At 34.2% G+C, this 19059-nt stretch overlaps 2 protein-coding genes across 2 annotated transcripts; both read right to left on the bottom strand.

The window, feature by feature from the left end:
• Positions 1-2365: 2365 nt before the first annotated feature.
• On the bottom strand, positions 2366-3961 carry LOC132713025 (beta-microseminoprotein-like). Its single transcript, XM_060695462.1, has 3 exons — positions 3815-3961; positions 3518-3650; positions 2366-2516 (listed from the first exon to the last, which is right to left on the bottom strand). Exons 1-3 carry the CDS (start codon positions 3891-3893, stop codon positions 2396-2398), a joined length of 333 nt encoding a protein of 110 aa, XP_060551445.1. The 5' UTR covers positions 3894-3961; the 3' UTR covers positions 2366-2395.
• Positions 3962-10588: 6627 nt separating this feature from the next.
• On the bottom strand, positions 10589-12262 carry LOC132713023 (uncharacterized). Its single transcript, XM_060695461.1, has 3 exons — positions 12102-12262; positions 11615-11747; positions 10589-10734 (listed from the first exon to the last, which is right to left on the bottom strand). Exons 1-3 carry the CDS (start codon positions 12178-12180, stop codon positions 10614-10616), a joined length of 333 nt encoding a protein of 110 aa, XP_060551444.1. The 5' UTR covers positions 12181-12262; the 3' UTR covers positions 10589-10613.
• Positions 12263-19059: the final 6797 nt, after the last annotated feature.

Below are 19059 nucleotides of genomic sequence, written 5' to 3'. Positions count from 1 at the left end.
CGAGACTTGAAAACTTGTACAAATCAAATAATCATGCCACATGAATCTAAATTCGCCCACACCCAAGAGAGTTCTTCAGTAATATATTCCTGTATAGGACTTGTGTCTGTCACTCATTCCAATACTAAATAACATATTACAACTTAACTTTGTATAAAGAGACATCTTTATGAATTCTACATATCTAACATTTTTGGTCAAGGTCAACAGGCCATATAGTAAATGTGCATAGACATAGGGACTTCATTCTTATCTGTTTACATGCATCTTCATATATACTCATATTCCCCTTTGTTAAACTGAGAGAACTGGCTTCCGTAACTTTATGTCACTTTTATTTTGATGTTGGCTGAAGTCTCTTCAGGTACAGAACTGTCATTTTTACATTTAAACACACCCCTGGAATAAAATTACGAAGCGAGTCGCTACTAGCTTTTTTAAAAGCTAACCTTGTGGAATAAATAAGGTCTGTTAGAGTGATACCCCCTGATTATTGCAAATGGCGTCATAGGACTTAATAATTCTTATGGAAAAAATATGGTCTGCTACAGTTAACTCCCCTGCTTATTGCAAATGGCGTCAGTGACCAAAATGGAAATAACTCTTAGGGGAAAATAAGGTCTGCAAGAGTGAACTCCCCGCTCTTGCTTATTGCAAATGGCGTCGGTGAACTAAAGGGAAATAACTTTTGGGGAAAAAATAAGGTGTTCTAGAGTAAACTCCCCTTCTTATTGCAAATGATGTCATTACACTATAAAGAAAACAACTCTTATGGAATAAATAAGGTCTGTTAGAGTGATACCCCCTGCTTATTGCAAATGGCGTCATAGGACTTAAGGGAAATAACTCATATGGAAAAAAATGGTCTGCTACAGTGAACTTCCCTGCTTATTGCAAATGGCGTCAGTGGCCAAAATGTAAATAACTCTCAGGGGGAAATTAGATCTGCTAGAGTGAACTCCCCTACTTATTGCAAATGGCGTCGGTGACCAAAAGGGAAATAGCTCTTAGGGGAAAATAAGGTCTGCTAAAGTGAACTCCCCTGCTTTTTGCAAATGGCGTAATCGGACTTAATGAAAAAAAACTGTTACGGAATGAATATTGTCAGCTATAGTGAACTCCCCTGCTTATTGCAAATGGCGTCATTGCACTAAAGGGAAATAACTTTTGGAGAAAAAAAGGGTCTGCTTGAGTGAACGCCCCTGCTTATTGCAAATGGCGTAATTACACTAAAAGGAAATAACTCTTATGGAAAAAATAAGGTCTTTTAGAGTGAACTCACCTGCTTATAGCAAATTGCGTCGGTGACCAAAAGGGAAATAACTCTTAAGGAAAGATATAAGGTCTGCTTCAGTGAACTCCCCTGATTATTGCAAATGGCGTCATTGCACTAAAGGGAAATAACACTTGGGGAAAATTTGGTCTGCTTGAGTGAACTCTCCTGCTTATTGCAAATGGCGTCAGTGACCAAAAGGGAAATATCTCTTTAGGGAAAAACTAAGGTCTGTAAGAGTGAACTCCCCTGCTTTTTGCAAATGGCGTCATTACACCAAAGGGAAATAACTTGTGGGAATAAAATAATGTCTGTTTAAGTGAAGTCCCCTCGTTATTGCAAATGGTGTCAAAGGACTAAAGGGAAATAACTCTTAGAGTCAAAATAAGGTCTGCTTAAGTAAACTCTCATGCTTATTGCAAATTGCGTCATCGGACAAAAGAAAACTCTTAGGGAAAAAATAAGGTCTGCTATAGTTAACTCACCTGCTTATTGCATATGGCGTCATAAGACTAAAGGGAAATAACTCTTGGGACAAAATAAGGTCTGCTAGAGTGAACTCCCGTTTATTGAAAATGGCGTCATTAGCCCAAGGGGAAATAACTTTTAGGAACAAAAATGAGGACTGTAACTGTGAAATCCACGCTTATTGCAAATAGTGTCAGTGGCCCAATAGGAAAAAGCTCTTGGGGTAAAAATAAGGTCTGCTAGAGTGAACTCCCATGCTTATTGCAAGTGCAAGTATTTTTCCCCAAGAGCTATTCAATGGTTATCTGTATTTCTTATAATAAACATCAGCCATATTTTCCTTGTGCTAGTGCAGTTGTGTATTTATCATAAAACTATAGGACGCTTACTGCAGTCATCAGTTTTATCATTCCGCCCTGAGACATGCACAAGAAAAAACAACGGCACATGGTCAAGTGAATATCTATTAGTCCGCACATGGTCACGTGAATATCCATTAGTGCTGTCGCATGTTTTCTTCTCTGTTAATATTAACCTGCGTACGCAATTTTTATGCCAGAATTTTGTTTTATGCCATGTCTTGTTGTAATTGAAATCTGGATGTAAAAAATGAGATGAAGGAACTTTGATCTTTTCAAATAATTCATTTATCTTTTAATGCACACATGGTTGTGAATGGTCTATGGCTTGAACAATTTTGATTGAGCATCCGTCCTCGCCGGTAATCACTTCACAGCCCGGTGGTGGGGCAAAAACCCCTGCATATTTACCGTACCTATATCGGAGAAAACAAAAATAAACTGTTGAAAATAGTTTGCCTCCAAGTTCACATACTACATAAAGTTAGTTGACTAGCTCAATAAACTCAATACAAGGTACGTAGAAGATATAAAACCGCCTCCTTGGTCGAGGGGTTAGAGTCGATTACTTCTTATCCATTTACCTCTCTGGCGTGGGTTCGATCCCCGGGAGATGCTTTGGTAGTTTAGCACGAAGGAAGGTAGTCTAGTACTGGTGTAACTCTCCAGGAACGATGGTTAGGAAACTACCCGCCTATATGACTGAAATACTGTTGGGAAAAGGCGTAAAATGAAACAAACAAACAAGAAGATATAAAAGTCATGAAGTGATATAAATGACAGAATGAGCCTATAATTACTCACCCATAATTATGATAGATTGACGATGATTTAAATAACTCTCTATTAAGTTTTTATTTAAACATAAGTTTATTTCGAACAAGTATACATATACAATTTACAAATAAAAATTTAAAACACATGAAATGAATGAAAAAGTATCAGAACCGAAAACTTGTGCTTATATAGGTTTTTTTTCTAGTTTTTGTTTGCTAAATTTGGTAGCGTGTATATGTATGTACATGGATATGCTTGAAGATACAATGAGTAATTATTAAATAATAATAAATTTTATGTTATATACAAAACATATGAGTTCGTAGTTGGTTAGTAGAGTGTTCGAAAAATATATTATGAAAAAAAAATAAACCGTCAGAAAAAGAAAGGAAAAGAAGATGTAAGAAAGCAAATATTTCCAGATGGCGCTTACAGTATGGCATTGATTAAAGAGGAATATCGTTCTTCCTGAAATCTCTTGCTTTTGCTGATATAATCTTGAACAGCAAGAAAACTCTATATTTAAAAAACATCATATCAAGTACTCAAATTTTGACTGGCTCTACTAGTGCTCACATGTGTGCTCATAGCATAAACGCAAAGTGTACAAACCTAAACGATAATATTGTATTATACTTACCCGCAGCAAGACAAAAACAAAGAAGATGAACCAGAGTGTCGGGAGCATGTACACTTCTCACAGACATTCGGCATAAGAAGCTCACTTCCGGCTAGCATTGTAATGCCATCTTTAGGTGTACAATGATCTCCATCTAAATTTGATGAGCAAATTTAAAATATTCATTTTACTGGCATATAGGTTAGATGTAAATTAGAAGCACACCAAACGCCAAAAAGCTTTAACAGAACAGACACTGCCAAATTCCATTATAGGTAAATAAATTTCGGAATAGGAATGTCTATAAAAAGTATTTACCTTCCAGTTTAGCGTAACATGCACCAAATGTTATATCTATGCAATAAGCTACTAAAACAAAACCAAACAAAGTCTTCATTTCCCTTCAGAAGTGAGTTAAAATGTGACTCCGCCAGGCTTAATCTTATCGTCTAATATCAAGTTCAAGGCGTGATTAGGTGCATTACTTTATATAGTACTAGCAACTAGTTTCATGTAAAGTAGATTTACCATGACTTCAACGCCTACAGATAATCGATACTTCCATAAAATTTGTGTTCGGTCTTAAGATATCTCACATAACGTGGTTGCCATAAAAAGAACTTAAAAATAAAATATATTCCATTTGGTCAATAATCGGTTTTAAAATCAAAACCAACGAGGCTGTGATGATTTGGGTGGGATTGTGGTTATGGGCCTTTTATTAAAGCAAAGAATTACTCTAAATTTGAATCCTAAAATGGTAGTTTTAGTTACATATTTTATATGAATGATATGTCGTTATTACTGTGTATTTTGAAATGTCATTATCTCTCATAAAGCTGTAATTTACTAATACATGTACATGTATAGCTTTGCGTCACACTGCTCAGTTTCGTTGGTTTTCTGTCATTTTTAGTATATAAGGAACGACATTCAATATACGCAATCCCAAACAGTACCCAGGTAAAGGTCCCGTTAATTATCACGCCTTGGTCCGTCCCATGAACATGATTTCCACAAAATACGCAATTTATATCTATCTTACAGGATATATCATATCAGGGGATAGGGGGGGGGGGGCGACAGAGATGCAGATGATAATGTTTATGATGACGATATTGATGGAAAATATACAATGTTCAATGTTAAGCATATTAAAAACAGTACAAACTTAAAAATCTAATACATGTAAAGTTCCGTAAGGAACAGCACAAAACATATGCCGATGAATGTACAAAGAATTACTCCGTAATTTATTATTTCGCTATTTGAAATTCAATACAATATCTTCTTTGCTATTGTAGTAAGGTGTCGACAAAAAAAGCTCTCCACAAAGTGATATTCGATTGAGAGTACATACCATATACCAAACTTTGAATGTATCACTGACCTTCAACTTTATGATAACAATAACCAAACGTTACTTCTTACAAGCAAACGAATTTACCAACTTAAAGTAATTTTCATTTTTTAAGAGATATAAAATCTTATCACTTTTGTCTTGCCTTATATACACTGTTATCTGATTATTTCAAGTCGTATGATGTATACTTATACATAGGACCACGCACACTGATATTGATAAAGGTTTACACCTTTAAGTATATTTTATACGACAGCTATTAGCAGCTGAAATTCACGGTGTCCTGCTCGTGCCAGTTAAAGGGCATATTTTGACATGCAAGATGTTTTTATCTAAAAGTCTTGTGTAGCCTTTCTGTATCTTTATAGATACAGCAGCAAGATCTTACATTCATTCAAGAAACTATTGGAGCCATTCGAAGTTGCATTTGTCGCATGCTTAACATTAAGCCTCGTGAGAATCAAAATGTAAAATCTTCGCGATGATTAACATTAATTCTTGCATGTTTATTTCGATAACTTTAGCTTACATACAGTACCAGTACTGTCGTGAAAAATCTTCGAAAGATAATGTAAATCTCGCTACCTATCTATAAATAAGTCTCAGTCCTTGCAAATAAAACAAGGGCATAGAGAATGTAGAATTTTCAAAGTTAAAAAAGAGAAATAGTTTTGTCAAAATCCACATTAGAGTTATGGGACTTTGATAGAAACCACCTGTCATGCTCTCAAACAAGTAAGTTCCCCTTCAGTACTTTTGGAGATACCGACCTGCACGCAAATACTTATCCAAAGTGTGACACTGACGCCAACAACGACACCGACTGAGTGATTACAATAGCTCTCCCTATTTTTCGAATAGTCGGCCTAAAACAAAAAGAGGTTTAGTCAATCTTAAATCTTAACAAGCGATATTTTAACTACTTCAAACAGGGCGCCATAGAAACGGACCGAATGTGATAGAGATTAAATACAAATACAAGACATTTATATAGCGCAAAAATGTATTAAATATTCGATTGCGCTGTACTACAGTATTAAGACTTTATACACATATGCTTGATCAAGACACTCCCAAACCCAGTCTCGATGGCACAGCCAATCTACAACTCTAGTTTAAAAACAGTCCAAACAAGTATGTTTTAAGTTTGGCCTTAAACTGATTTTCATTGGAAATGTCCTTCAGATAGTCTGGCAATGAATTCCACCATTTAGGTCCCACAATAGCCAAAGATCCATAAGCAAGTTTAGAATTTGTTGATGGTATATCAAACTGAGTGTGGATAGAGGATGAGATCCATTGCAAAAGTTTAATGTGAATGAATCAAACCGTGAACAAGGATTTCTGCAGATTTCTGAGTGAGATGTTTTCTGATTGCTTTCAAATGTCTTAACTGCATGTGTGCAATCTGACACTTCTTTTGAATATGGATGTCAAAACTTAAAGTGCTGGTCATCTGTACTCCAAGATCTCTCACATTGTCAACACTGTTGACTTCGACCCCGTCAACATTGACACTGGAAATTTTCAATTTCTTCAGCTGATGTCTTGTACCATGATAAATGATGATTTCTGTTTTGCTATTGTTCATTTTTAACTTAAATCTGGTCATCCATGACACAATATCATTAAGACAGTGAGTTTTTGGCGAACGATTTCTTCACTGTGATGGTCACCAGCTCTAATTTTAAATGCCACTTTATGATCGTCTGCATATCCATACAATTCCGCCGGATATTTCTGGACTATTTTGTTAAGGGCAGCTATATAGAGAGTAAATATCACCGGTCCAGCACAAGAACCCTGGGGAACCCCGAACCTCAGTGGTTCAGTATCCGACGAGGACTGTTCAATGACAACTTTCATATCTCTGTTGGTTAAATAAGATTCGATCCACTTTAATAGAATCCCCTATATGGCAAAGTCTTTCTGTAGGATTTCAAGTAACATTGGTATATCGATAGTATCGAAGGCGGCGCTTAAATCAATCATTACAACTATTGTCACATGGCGGCTATCAGCTGTTTCTAGCAGATCACTGTACATTTTCATCATAGCAGACTTACGGTATGCACTTTGGTAAGTAAATTCTTCTTTTTTTTTAATTTAAAAAATGAACCAGACTAAATGGGAAACAAAAAGTCATTATATACAAGCATACAAGAATATTTTGTTTTTATCGCTTTGTTGTGTGGTGTCAATGGTTGTATCTCTTGTCACTTAATATTTTTTCAAGTCCTACGTAAATGAATGCATTTTTGACATGGTTGAAAAATATTTTTTTTTTGTCTTGACAATTTATACCATCCGAAACAATGACGGTTGAAATTCAGAAGAAGAAACATTTGCTTATGAACTAATTGAGTAATATTACGTATAAAGATTAAAGTGAAAGGGTCTATAATGGAAGGCCTGTAATAAAATATGTAATTATGATGATAGTATTTAGTATCATACATTTCGACAAAGCACCAGAGAATTATAGAAAGATGTCGTTGGCAAATGTGAAATATATGATTCGAAATCACATAAAATTTAATTCTTCTAGAACAAAATAGCATTCATCATATCTAGTCATACTTAACAGATAGGGTACAAAATGGTTGCAGTTTGAAGAAACACTTGTCATTTTTCCAAGCGAAACACTAAGTAAACACCTATGAAACGCTTGTAAATGCAGTAAAATTTGTAACAATTTTGGTGAAATAAAGGTTTCACTCATAATGTCCCAAATGGTCTTTTTTGACAAGCTATTTGTTCTTTTGGTATATAAAGTGTGTAAATGTTCGTAAAAAGGACAATAACCTAGATAATCCGGCAAATGGTGTTTTAACAGTTAGCTCTAGAAAATGGTGTTTTTTACGAAAATATATACACTTTATATACAAAAATAACAAATAGCCGGTCAGAAAACGACTATACCATGCGGAAATATCCCGGACATGTTGCTTATGTTAGGGCTTTCGGCTTCATAGTGTGCAGAAAAGAGCCTCCAAACTAGAATAATCAAAAGGCTGCAAGCTCTGTGGTATTTTCTGATCTTTATCTAAATCGAATTGTATATCTGTATGCATTTTCCTGTATCCTCTTTATTTTTATATACTATAATTCATCTTACAGGGCACCGAGATGAAGCGAATTCGTTTAGAATTTTTACTATAACAGTTTGAGTTTGATACATGTTTATTCTTTATGACAGCCACCACCTTATCCTTGCATATCGTGGCTACTTTCTTAAAAAAGACATTAAAAAATAAAAGTTACCTCGACTGGGATTTGAACCTCAGACTCTCACACCATAAACATGCGCGTTACCCCTGCACCACGGGGAAGTAACACGAATAAAGCCTGCATAAAGTCAAACGATTCTAAATTTAGAATTTCCATTTCGGGTTTGTAATCGAGGTATTTTGTTCCCTCCCGATAAACCTGTTGTTGTTGTTTAACACTGATGTAAATAATTTAGCGAAAATTTTCTCGCCAAAACAGTCCGACATGTATATATTCCACTACTCGACAGTCAGATTTATTTGTGTACTACGCTCTGAAGTATTTGGTAATCGACAGCGCTAAGATAGCATTTTTATTGATTAAAATGATATTCATACCCGTAATTTGTGACTGTGCATTTATTGACAATTCTATAAGCCAATGCTACTTTTAAACTTTGAATGCGTTCTTATGTGTTGATTACTTAAAAAAAAATATTTCTTTATTTAACATCGCTAGTTTTAAGCTGTTCTGAGACCTACTAGGTTAGGTTTGTCGTGAAAATCTGTGTCAGATATTGAATGTCAGCATTGTATTTCCTGATCTACGATCAGAAAATACAAAATGCTCCAGAAAATTGTCAGAAAACGGCCAACCATTTTACGCGAAACGCTTGCTATCATTTTCCTAGCGCTAAAACTTAGCCTTATATTGCTCTTAACATCATATTCTAAATTAACGCTATTAACCACTGCTACTCAAAACTCGTTTGTCTTAGTATTTGATGCCTAAATGACGTATAATTTCAGAACGATCAGACATAATTATCAATTTCAGATCTACGACATTTTTACCCTAATGTGACAATTTTATTTCTGTTCTAAGTTTAGTAAAAATAAGGATAAAAGTAAAACTTCATTTAAGAAATAACGACAACCAACGTTTTGATTTATATAATTTAAAACCACGTTTGATTTTATAAAACAAAGAAAAAACAACAATAGTTCAAAAACCATTTGAACATATCTCGTAGATGTTACAATGTCTTTACAAAGTTGTAAAAACATTGTAACCAGTTATACATGAATTGGGAGTGAAATAAAATATGTTACAAGTATAAGAGCATTAGAATGGTTACATAGATGTTACAATATTGTTAGAGAGTCGTTACAGCATTGCTACAAATGTAACGATACGAAAGTTTCATATACATGCGTTACAAACGTTACAATTGTTACAGCAAAAAGAAATATGAATAGATTAAGAGCCACGTGTCTTTCAACCGCGTTGCGATCCGCTAATCACTATGCTATTTCAGAACACGTGGTTATAAGAAAAGTTTTGTAACTATGGGGATATTTCAAATTTGAACATAAAAGACAATTGTAAAACACAAGCAAAAGCATGTTATGGCTTTTCCTTCGTATTCTTAAAACACATTGTAATAGATATAAACTTGATCTGCTATTTGCAAATAATTTGCATATTTACTTCTAAGAAGTAAATTAAATCTATATAGTTTTGTTCATAGAAAGGTATGCTTCGAAGAACAGTTTCATCAAATAAGTGCTAATTATAAATTTTCGTTACGATGCAGGTCAGTAAATATGGGGTTTTCTTCCATTTAAAAAACAACTGTATGAATTGTTTCCCGAGTTTACTTGTTTAATGTTAACTTAATGTGCAATAGGAATAATTAAATAATTTATTCAGTCAGCAACATGTCAAACGTCAACATATTAAACCATATCTGATGGTAGTGAATAGCCTTTTCCACCAGGATATTGTTGGTTACCCAAATTTTGATTTTAAAGTCCGATTTTACTTCGAACAAAATGTTAATAATTCAAGGATGTGTAAATCCTTTTTATAAATTCAGCAGGTGTGTTGGATGTTTAGAAGTCTTTTTACTTATATCAGGTGTACAATAAATATGGTGTTTATAACCTAACAAACAAGTAACTTTAGAGTAAAAGGATATTTCTAAAAAAGATCCATAATAAAGAAAGCAGTTTTCACTGTATCAGGGGGCGCAATTTTTGATCACATTATATATACCTATCGTCACGTGAGTTATAGACGAGTAGGAAACGTTACGTAAATTTCGCAATTATCGGGCGTACACATACAAAGATAATTGATATTTGCCACTATATTTACTTTTTATAAGACAATATAGTTAAAAATATATGATAAGGATGAAAATTGTTTCATCGCTGGAGAGTTTCAGCTAAACTTTTGAGAACTATATTCACTGCCCAAGAAAAAATATTATTCGGATAAATTACTCGATATTTGTTATGTATATGCAAATTTAAAAAGGAGAGTTTGTGTTTTACCAAAACATCTATCTGATTGTTTCCACTATCTATATGTAATTGTTTTCAATTATTTTTTTTTTTCATTCATTCATTCATTCATTCATTCATTTATTAGTTTTTGTGTGTTGTATTTTTCTTGAGGTGGTTTGGGTAGGGTTAAGGAATCAAACTATTTGGATGCAAGAAGCTTCACTCTTCATATAAATAATTTTATTCATGTCTTTTACTGTACACATGGTTGTGAATGATCTATAGCTTGAACCATTTTAATTGAGCATCCGTCGTCGCCGGCAATCACTTTACATCCCGGTGGTGGTGCATAAACTCCTCCATGTATACCATATCTGTACAAGAACAAAAAAATAGGTAAATTGGAGCTTATTCGCATCAGAGTAGACATTCATAGCTTACTTGTTAATTAATTAAGTTCTAGTTTCATACAAGGTAATACAAATGAATATTAAAATGAATCATAATGTACCATACACTAACAAATACAAATTTTAGTCTTAAATTAAACCGTCGAGAATTTGTCCCACATCATGCACATAAGAGAACATTTATGCTGAAGTTATTTTTGTTAAATTTTGTAAAGAATATATTTCTAAATTGGTTATGTTTTAATAATAAGACAATACTTAAAAAAACGATTAAGGTTAGAATTAATAACTACTTACATCAGTTTCATATGCCAGTATTTAATAAAGAAATTAAATAAATTTCATAAATGGTCGATACAAATTACAGTGTATTTGAAACGAAACGAAACTTAACGAAACAATAAAAACAAAATGTTCGATTTTTAAACACATGTATATGGTTTTTACATAAACAAAAGAAATTTTAATTTTAAAGTAAACCATCTTTGTGACAATACTGATTGGTTTTTCAAGCAACATATGCACGTTGGGGCTTTATTTGTAATGTTTGGTTTTACGGCGAACCAACACAATTTAGGTCACATGGCGGCGAAACAAGAAAGATGATTTTGGCTAACCTCGGTTGTTACAAATTTCAGAAACACCAGGGGTCAAAACCACCTCACCGCTAAAGCTTAAAAAATGCACTATCCGGTGCTTCAAACCCATTGAGTCGCATCTTACGATCACACAGATGCAATTTTGATGCCTCAACCCTTAAAAGCAACTTGTCAGCCACAAGAGGTCACGTTTTAATGCGAATGGTGAGTAGGGACGAATGTTATCATTAAAAAATTTTACCTACCCGCAGCAAGACAAAAACAAAGAGGATGAATCAGATTGGCGGGAACATGTACACTTTTCACACTTTTCCGGCATGAGGAGCTCACTTCCGGCTAACATTGTAACGCCATCCTTAGGTGTGCAATGATCTCCATCTAAATTTAAACAGTAATGGATTACAGCTAGACGCATTTTCGGTTTCAGATCGTAATCATGTGACCCATTTTAGAACCCCGACACCACTGTTAAAATTCACAACAATCAAAGTGAAGTCTAGGTAAATGGTGATTTTTGGTTTATTATTTTCGATAAACTGTTGGGCTTTTTTTTTTTTTTTTTTTTTTTAAAAAAATGTCCTGGTTTGAAGACATTTAACGAAACAATTGAAAAAAAATTAAGTGACAATATGGTTTACTAAACGCAAATAGCCCTAAACGAAAATTGTCGAATGACATTACGGATAATTACGATTTATCATTGGAATGAGAATGTCTATAAATTACACTTACCTTCTACTTTAGCAAAACAATAACCAAACGTTACATCTATAACACAAGTAAATAAAACGAGAACGAGAAAGATCTTCATTTCTTTTAGAATTTTACTAAACTGCGACTCAAGATGATCTTATCTTATCTGTTACTGTTCAGGTTCAAAGGTGATTAGGGGTCAGATATATAGCAGCAAGTTCAAATATATAGTTTCACATTTTTTTTAAAAACTTTGGTTTTTCTTCTTGTTATTATTTAGGCTACTTACCTGATAGCGAAGCAAAATGCTTATAGTAACCTCAAGTTTTAAATTTGTGACACCTTTTGAAAAGATAAGAACATGCCAAAATATTTTGTATAGTTATTTCTTCAAACACAATAAGTTTAATTGCATTCTTTAATATAGATTAAATACTGGACATAAATTATAGAAAAAAAATCATTTTCGTTCTTTGATATTGCACACCATACAGTTGCCATAGGATTGGCTTGTGATAGATATGCATTAATGTAACGTTTGTTCATGATGTTTTAATTCTTAACTTTAGCTGAGTATGGAGACCACAGGCATTGTCCGATCTTCGGGGCCTAATTTTTCCTTAACAATTAATCTTGGACATTGACTCTAAACGTCATTCGTCTGTCATAGGTGATTCAGAAATCATATGGGATAATAAGTCGTTCACATACGGCGAAAATATTGGTTGGTTATCCTTAAATGTCTGTACTTTTGATTGCCGGTCGAGATAAGACCAAAACATCTACAATTTTACATTTTGTATAGGCGGCAACAGATATTCTACCAGAGAATGATCTACACGATAACGAAACCTATAATGACATTATGTAGGAATTTTTCTGCTGCCTGCCCGGATGATAATATCAATCCTCATTTTGCCTCAATTTTGACATGACCACAAGTAAAATTTTAAATTTTATTTAGGTAATGGTACGATCCACCTGTAGTCAACCTGTAACAACAAGAACAAGCTTTGCTCTGGTACTATGAGGAGAAGAGTTTCTGTATAGTTTTTGAGAAATGTTTGCTTTTATGTGGTCTTAATCGCACACTTTGTAATGTTACTAATCATCTTAATAGAACAATTACGCAATAACATCCAGATTTTCTGGTTACACCTAATGTAAGCTTGGTCACATATATGCATCGATTTGTTGAGAATTCTTTAATCATTTTCAACACACAGTCTTAACATCTACCATTTTACCTATTCGCCGCGACGTATTCTTCATTTATCAAATAATAGCATATTTGTTTCAATGGGCTATGCATTCCCCGTCCAAATGACTCCTGTACTCTTGTAGTGCAATTAGAGAAGTGGCGATGCATTCGTACTTTGCACAAATGGCATTGCAAATGACCCGTCAAGGGCACCTTAAAATGAAGCAAACAGAAGTGAAAAGAGAAACTATTTCTGTATTTATAGATAAGATGTATCTTTCTTCATCCCATTTCTATGATCAATGAATGAACTAGTTTCAGTTTTACAGATTTATCTAAGGTTTTTCTAATGTAAAGATACATTTCATAATATTCCCTTTGGTGGCTTTAACAAGGGGGAGAATCACGCCGTTCGTTACCCAAACAAACAAGATGGCGGATGCAGCCGAAAAGTAAGTTGTTCCTTTTCTTCTCTGAAATTCCTGGTGTTCTAGTGTAAAGGTTCATATAATAACCTTCTCCACAATTTTCCTGGCACACAGGATTTTATTTTATGATGCTTCGTCCCGTACTTCATCTTAAATGCGCGTCACGAGATTCGAAGCGAGAGAAATTTTTCACCGGTTTGATCGTGGTAACTTACGGCTTCTTCTCTCAAATTCACTGTTTCTTTTACATAAATGTATTTTATCTGAAACCACTGACTTTAAAAGGTTGTAATCTGTTATCAAGTAAGCATCCATGCCCATTCTGGCTAGATTTACCGTTGTAATTATTAATATCATTTTCTGGAAATGATAACGTATGGCGCACAAAATAACAATGATAACGTTCAGCGCATTTTTCAACTAAGTGGATTTCCATTTGTCCAGTCAGCTGATGATGAATTTTTTGTATATAGGAAGTGATAGATATCTGAAAAAAATGTTTGTCAGGTTAGAAATAATTAATTGAACAATGCTGCACCATCGGGTATAAATATCTTTCTAGCTGGCGGCATAATAGATATTCGTTGTTAATATTCCAATTAAAACACACGTGTATAGTTTGAGAATAGTTTGCATAAAATGCAGAATGGAAAGAAAAGCCTCCACTTTCAGGAAACATTTGTGTATTGTTGTTTTCACATTAAATTTCGCCAGTGTTGTGCGATAATTATGGTATTATCCCCTTATCAGAAAGAAGAAACGCATTCAGTCGACCAAAAATATTAAAAGCTACGGACGGCTTGATATATTTTTGTTTTCCAAAGAAAAAGTCTTAAATCATTCTTAACAAATTTCTGATAAGGAAATCTTAATATTTAAACCGCGTCAAACATAAACAAAACAAAAAGAGAATGTGACTAGCTTACACCCAGATGAGATGAGCCTCTTTATTCAATCTGGTCGCTCATTGAAAGAAAAGTAATGAATGAGTGTAGGTTCTATATTGAATTTATTGAATGAGTTAGAAAATAATGTTATCCAAAAAACTTAAACTTAAATAAATTTAGTAAATAAGAAATTTCCTGTTTGTTTGACGGGCGGTTAATATTGAAACGCTACCATTTATATCATATTCCACAAACGCCCCCAACAAAACAACAATTTCAAAAAGTATTGCAGGTATCAGCAATAAAAGAGTGACATTGGAATTTGCTTATTAATTTCTAGTGGTAAACATTTTACATGCCATGAAATATAAAATTTCAAATCAGATTTGGATTTCGATGTTTTTATCCATGCCGGAAAACCCGTCTGAAACCTTTAATGTCAGACCGCTCATGCGCTCAGATGACGTCATTATCTTTATGACAGAACGATTGTAAAAATTATTACGCTACTATTAAAATAGTATTTACGAAGAATATGTTTGTGTTCATCCGTGCTGTTCTACAGAAATTAGAAACTTCGACGGGAGCGATAGCGACCAAAGAATATTTTTTATTTCTTAACAAAAGCTACTGATGAATACAAACATAGTTAGTGTCAAACTTTATTTGGCATCATTAAATTTACTTTATTTCGTCACTATACCTGTCCATTTCCACGAACGCGGTTCTATGAAGCACCATGAAAAATATAAGGATGCTATGAACGGACTAAACCGACTTTGATATATATCATCGACTTTTGTTCTTCTATGAAAATTTACACAAAGAATTTTAAGAAATACAGCCTTTTCATTGGATGACAAATACAGCTGGGAACTTAAATTGTTTATTTCAGTTTCTTTACTTGGTTCTACACATCCTCTTATGTCTGGTAAACGTAACTTTTCTATTATATAGAAAATCCATTAATCAGAAAAAAATGCGCCGTACGTTATCATTGATATTTTGTGCACCATACGTTATCATTTCCAAAAAATGCCCCGATTTAATATTTTCAGCGGTTGTTCTAGCCAGAATGGGCATGCATGCTAAGATGACGACACATTACAACTTTTTAAAGTCAGTGGTCTCAGTTGTAATACATATATGTAAACGGAACATTGACTTTTAGAGAAGAAGCCGTACGTTACCACGGTCAAACCGGTGGAAAATTATCTCGCTTCGAATCTTGAGACGCGCATTTCAGATGAAGTACGGGATAAAACATTATTAAATGAAATCATGTGTGCCAGGAAAATTGTGGAGAAGGTTATTATATGTACCTTTACATTAGAACATCAAGAATTTCAAGAAAAAAAAAGGAAAATAACCTTACTTTTTGACTGCATCCGTCATCTTGTTTGTTTGGGTAACGAACGGCGTGATTCTCCCCCGTGTTTAAACATGTCGGCGTATATGCGGGCCGGTTTCGCGTGCATATGTGCGCACTTTTTTATGCGTGTTAAAATCACCCAGTAAAGACTTACGATTGTGTTTTAAAAACAATTGTGATCTTAATTTCTTTTCTTCCCATTTAAGTTGATATCATTGCTGCTTTTTTATCATGCCTCACATAGATAAGTAGGAGAAAAGGAGAAAAGAGGGTTAACGTACCTGTTTTCGTGCATTCACATCTGCAGAAGTGCGAGAATGCATTTCAAGCTCGAGTCCGCAGGGTGAGTGTTAAAATAAGTTCGAGGGCTTTTCAAGATATAAATGCTCGCAAAAATGTACATTCTCGCTATTATTGCATAAAATAAATATGTACTATGGTAACTCTGCATTTTATTATCTATTATATTTAGTATAAGAAAAAAAAACATTTGTCGATGGTGTTGATGCCATTTGACAGTTATATATTATGATAATAAAAATAGGCTTTACTATATTTGCACTTTTAACATTGCTTCGTGAGACACGCATATAAAAAGGAACCAACAGCCGTAATATATCCAATTATTTGTGTTTTCTTCTCCGTTAATGTTTACCTGCGTGCGAAATTTTTATGCAAATGTTTTGTTTTATGCCGTGTCTGGTTGTAGTACAGGAAATCTGGAAAGATGAAAAAAAAAAGGAATTTTTCGATTTTTTCAAATAATTTTCTTTTACAACACACAGGTTTTTGAAGATCTAGGGCTTGAACAATTTTTGATGAGCATGTCCCGTCCCCAGCAATCATTCGCAACCCGGTGGTGGCCCAAAACCCCTGCGTTAACCGTATCTATATCGGAGAAAAAAGCATACAATTTAATTTGTTTAAAAAATTACCAACAATTTCACTTTGACTAGCTAAATTTACAAGAAAGGTGAAAATTCTACTCGACACAAGTATAATTACATTTTTGGGGAATTTTAAAATTTTTTATTTTAAAAAATTACTTTTTCAACTTGGAAATTTTCGTGAAGAACGATTAAATTTCAAGATTTTTTCATGAATTCCGACACTTCACGAAATTCAATTTCAACATTCACGTCTTTTGAACTTTTGAGATTTAAGCCTCGTGATTTATTATTCCAACTACATAAGAGTAACTGAGAAAATAAATTGATGATGCTTTCAAACATCAAAATTAAAACTGATACAGCTCATTGAAAGTGAAACCGATTAAATGGATGCATGTCCGCATCGTACGTATTACAACAACCATTGATTAGAATATCCCCTGTATTTGTTATTAGGCTTTTATCTACCTGTCCACAGGCTCGTTCAAAAGGCAATATAAATAAATTATTTTGTAGTAAAGAATATCATATTGTGCTTGGAGAGTGTCCTATAATGGTACCCAAACACATGTGTTGGTGCTATTTTCTTCCATGACAGTTAACTGCGGCTAGCCAGATCCTCCAACTTACATCTCTATTCCGAGAAGCAAACTGAAACTGGCACACTACAAAATTAAAAGTTCAATGTTCTACTGATATCAGTATCATACCTACCCGCAGCAAGACAAAACCAAGGATGAGGAATCAGTGTGGCGGGAACATGTACACTTCTCACACTTTTCTGGTAAAAGTAGCTCACTTCCGTCTAACATTGTTATGCCATCCTTAGGCGTGCAATGATCTCCATCTGCAATAAGCGAGGAAAGTATTTAAAAAAACATTTCCGGTACTATTGCATTAACAGCAGTGATAATAGATTGTCGTTATGTCAATACATAGGTAAGTAAGCTTGTTTCGCTAGGTTTTTACTGCTCTTCCTTTTCATATTTCTCTGCACATCACCCTGATGTAGAGAACATTCAAGCCTATCATGAAAATAATCCTTTCAGGGGTATTTGGCGAACACAAACGAAATTGTCTAATATTTGGCGTTGTTAAGGGTGACATTGGCCTTGAACTGACACAGGGGCAGCTGGCGTTCTGCACACCGTATTGAGGTGACCTCTAAGACAAGTTTGAAGAAAAACCTTTAGGGTGTATAGAATTTCTAAAGCGGACATGAACTTGCCTGATTTTTTACTTACAATGATGACATTCACCTTAAGCCGTCATAACGAAAATATGTCCACATCGTCTTGTTGAGGAAATTTTTTTTCAAGGGTAAAGAAGGTATAGAGCGCATGCAAATTTGCTATGGCTATGTTTCCAAAGGTTGACCTTGATCTTGAGCCGACACAGCGGCGGCATGGGTTCTGAACATGTGCTTGTTATGGTGAACTTTTGAGAGAAAAAAAGCTTGAAAAAAACACATTGTAGGGTTTAGGAGTTTAGATACGACACAATGAAGTCGGATAAATCGGCCTTCGGACCGACATGGCAAAATACAGACATGACCCGTCCACATTAAGTGTTCGGATTATGATGACATAGGGTTGAAGTAAAGGGCAACATTTTACAGCTTGACATCTGCTGTTATGATACTAAAATCTTCAAACTTTGTTTGGAGAGCTGGGTCGGTAATGTCATTTATCATTTTTTTGATAGAAATGCATATAAATAGCACTTACCTTCTACTTTACGGTAACAATAACCAAACGTTACATCCAAGAAGCATACAAATAAAACACCAAGAAGCACCGATCTGCATTTTTGAAGGGATCTACCAAACCTGTGACTCCAGTAGGTTTTTTGTCTTCCGTCTGATATATTGTGTTATCTGTTTGTTTGAGAGTTCTAAGGTTCTTTGGTGTAAACCTATACATAGCACCCCAAGTACAATGGCAGATTAGGTTTACAGTTTTTTTGCTTATTTTAATAATTTAGTTTCTTCTTAACATAAAAAGTTAGCCTACTAGAAGTTAAAGTTAGAGATCTATGACACATTCTCTGATAAAAAGGGAGCAAAATCAACGTCGTGACCCAGTACTACAGGACAGAAAAAGTGGTATGCGTCAACAAATTTTACAACTGCGATTGTATATTCATTTGCTTATTTTAGTTTCAAATGAAGATCATTAAATATATACTAAGTATATTTTATATCTATAATCGTGCCGTGA

This window comes from Ruditapes philippinarum, unplaced genomic scaffold (genome assembly GCF_026571515.1).
Source record: "Ruditapes philippinarum isolate M1 unplaced genomic scaffold, ASM2657151v2 ctg1679_1_1_1_1, whole genome shotgun sequence".
Lineage (NCBI taxonomy): Eukaryota > Metazoa > Mollusca > Bivalvia > Venerida > Veneridae > Ruditapes > Ruditapes philippinarum.
The sequence above is the reverse complement of the archived record's forward strand: the minus strand, read 5'-3'. Positions and strand labels throughout refer to the sequence as shown.

What these genes read in the sequence shown, in the direction of transcription:
- LOC132713025 (XM_060695462.1), bottom strand. Translation starts at nt 3,893, where the DNA reads ATGAAGACTTTGTTTGGTTTTGTTTTAGTAGCTTATTGCATAGATATA. An exon ending in ATGTTACGCTAAACTGGAAG is followed by an intron (nt 3,651 to 3,814) that starts GTAAATACTTTT and finishes CATCAAATTTAG; the next exon opens with ATGGAGATCATTGTACACCT. An exon ending in TTGTTTTTGTCTTGCTGCGG is followed by an intron (nt 2,517 to 3,517) that starts GTAAGTATAATA and finishes TCTCCGATATAG; the next exon opens with GTACGGTAAATATGCAGGGG.
- LOC132713023 (XM_060695461.1), bottom strand. Translation starts at nt 12,180, where the DNA reads ATGAAGATCTTTCTCGTTCTCGTTTTATTTACTTGTGTTATAGATGTA. An exon ending in TTGTTTTGCTAAAGTAGAAG is followed by an intron (nt 11,748 to 12,101) that starts GTAAGTGTAATT and finishes GTTTAAATTTAG; the next exon opens with ATGGAGATCATTGCACACCT. An exon ending in TTGTTTTTGTCTTGCTGCGG is followed by an intron (nt 10,735 to 11,614) that starts GTAGGTAAAATT and finishes GTTCTTGTACAG; the next exon opens with ATATGGTATACATGGAGGAG.